The following is a 1,009-nucleotide window of genomic DNA, read 5'->3' as shown; positions in this document are numbered from 1 at the left end:
TATTCACATGCGATAATGGCAACTGTATACCTAGAATTTATATTTGCGACGGTGATAATGATTGTCTGGACAACAGTGATGAGGATAGCAGGCATCAGTGCAGTAAGTTTAAAAAAAAATTTTGGTATATAACGGAAGTTTACGTATTTTAATTTGCTTTTACCCAATTTCTAGACGACCGCAAATGTGATGAGGAGACGGAATTCACTTGCTTGGAAAATAAAGCTTGGGGTCGTGCACAATGCATACCGAAGAAATGGATATGTGACGGCGATCCGGACTGTGTGGATGGCGCTGACGAAAACACAACATTACATAACTGCGCCACTCAACAACCCTGCGGCGAAGACATGTTCACTTGCGACAATGGCCGGTGCATCAATAAGGTAAACGACCGTTTAGTATTTTACGTGATTAGACATTTGTAAACGCGTTCCACTTTCCTTTTCGTAGGGCTGGACTTGCGATCACGACAACGATTGCGGTGACGGCTCTGATGAGGGTAAGTTCTGCAGCTCTAAATACAAAAGTTGCTCGGATCAGGAGTTCACGTGTCAGAACTTCAAGTGCATACGGAATCAATACCGCTGCGATGGCGAGGATGATTGTGGTGATCACTCCGATGAAGTGGGTTGTAAGAAGGATAACACAACATGTCCGAATGGGCAATTTACCTGCACGAATGGCCAATGTATTGACTATCATTTGGTGTGCAACAAAGTCCCCGACTGTGCCGATGAGTCAGATGAGCCAGCGCATTGTAATGTAGACGAATGTGCAAAGGTTGAGATACATCAGTGCGGACACAAGTGCGTAGATACGTTGACGAGCTACTACTGCGACTGCAATCAAGGCTACAAGTGAGTATACCCCTAAATTAAGCGTCAAGTAATTAAACTTATAATTAATTTCACCGCTTTCTACAGACTCATGCCCGACGGCAAGGCCTGCGCTGATATTGACGAGTGTCTTGAGCTCCCAGGCGCCTGCTCGCAACATTGTTCCAATA

General features: G+C 44.8%; 1 protein-coding gene across 1 annotated transcript; it reads left to right on the top strand.

Annotated features, from left to right (window-relative positions):
• Positions 1 to 5: 5 nt before the first annotated feature.
• Positions 6 to 1,005, top strand: LOC108357871 (low-density lipoprotein receptor-related protein 2-like; the record flags this gene model as incomplete). Its single annotated transcript, XM_017608940.1, has 4 exons — positions 6 to 102; positions 175 to 386; positions 454 to 860; positions 927 to 1,005. Coding segments are annotated over 4 exons (795 nt in total), but the record flags the coding sequence as incomplete, so codon positions are not given.
• Between the last annotated feature and the right edge of the window lie 4 nt (positions 1,006 to 1,009).

The sequence above is a fragment of the Rhagoletis zephyria genome, unplaced genomic scaffold, assembly GCF_001687245.7.
Source record: "Rhagoletis zephyria isolate East Lansing unplaced genomic scaffold, Rhagoletis_zephyria_1.1 Rzeph_scaffold_86084, whole genome shotgun sequence".
Classification (NCBI taxonomy): domain Eukaryota; kingdom Metazoa; phylum Arthropoda; class Insecta; order Diptera; family Tephritidae; genus Rhagoletis; species Rhagoletis zephyria.
This window is presented reverse-complemented; position numbering and strand designations above follow the sequence as displayed.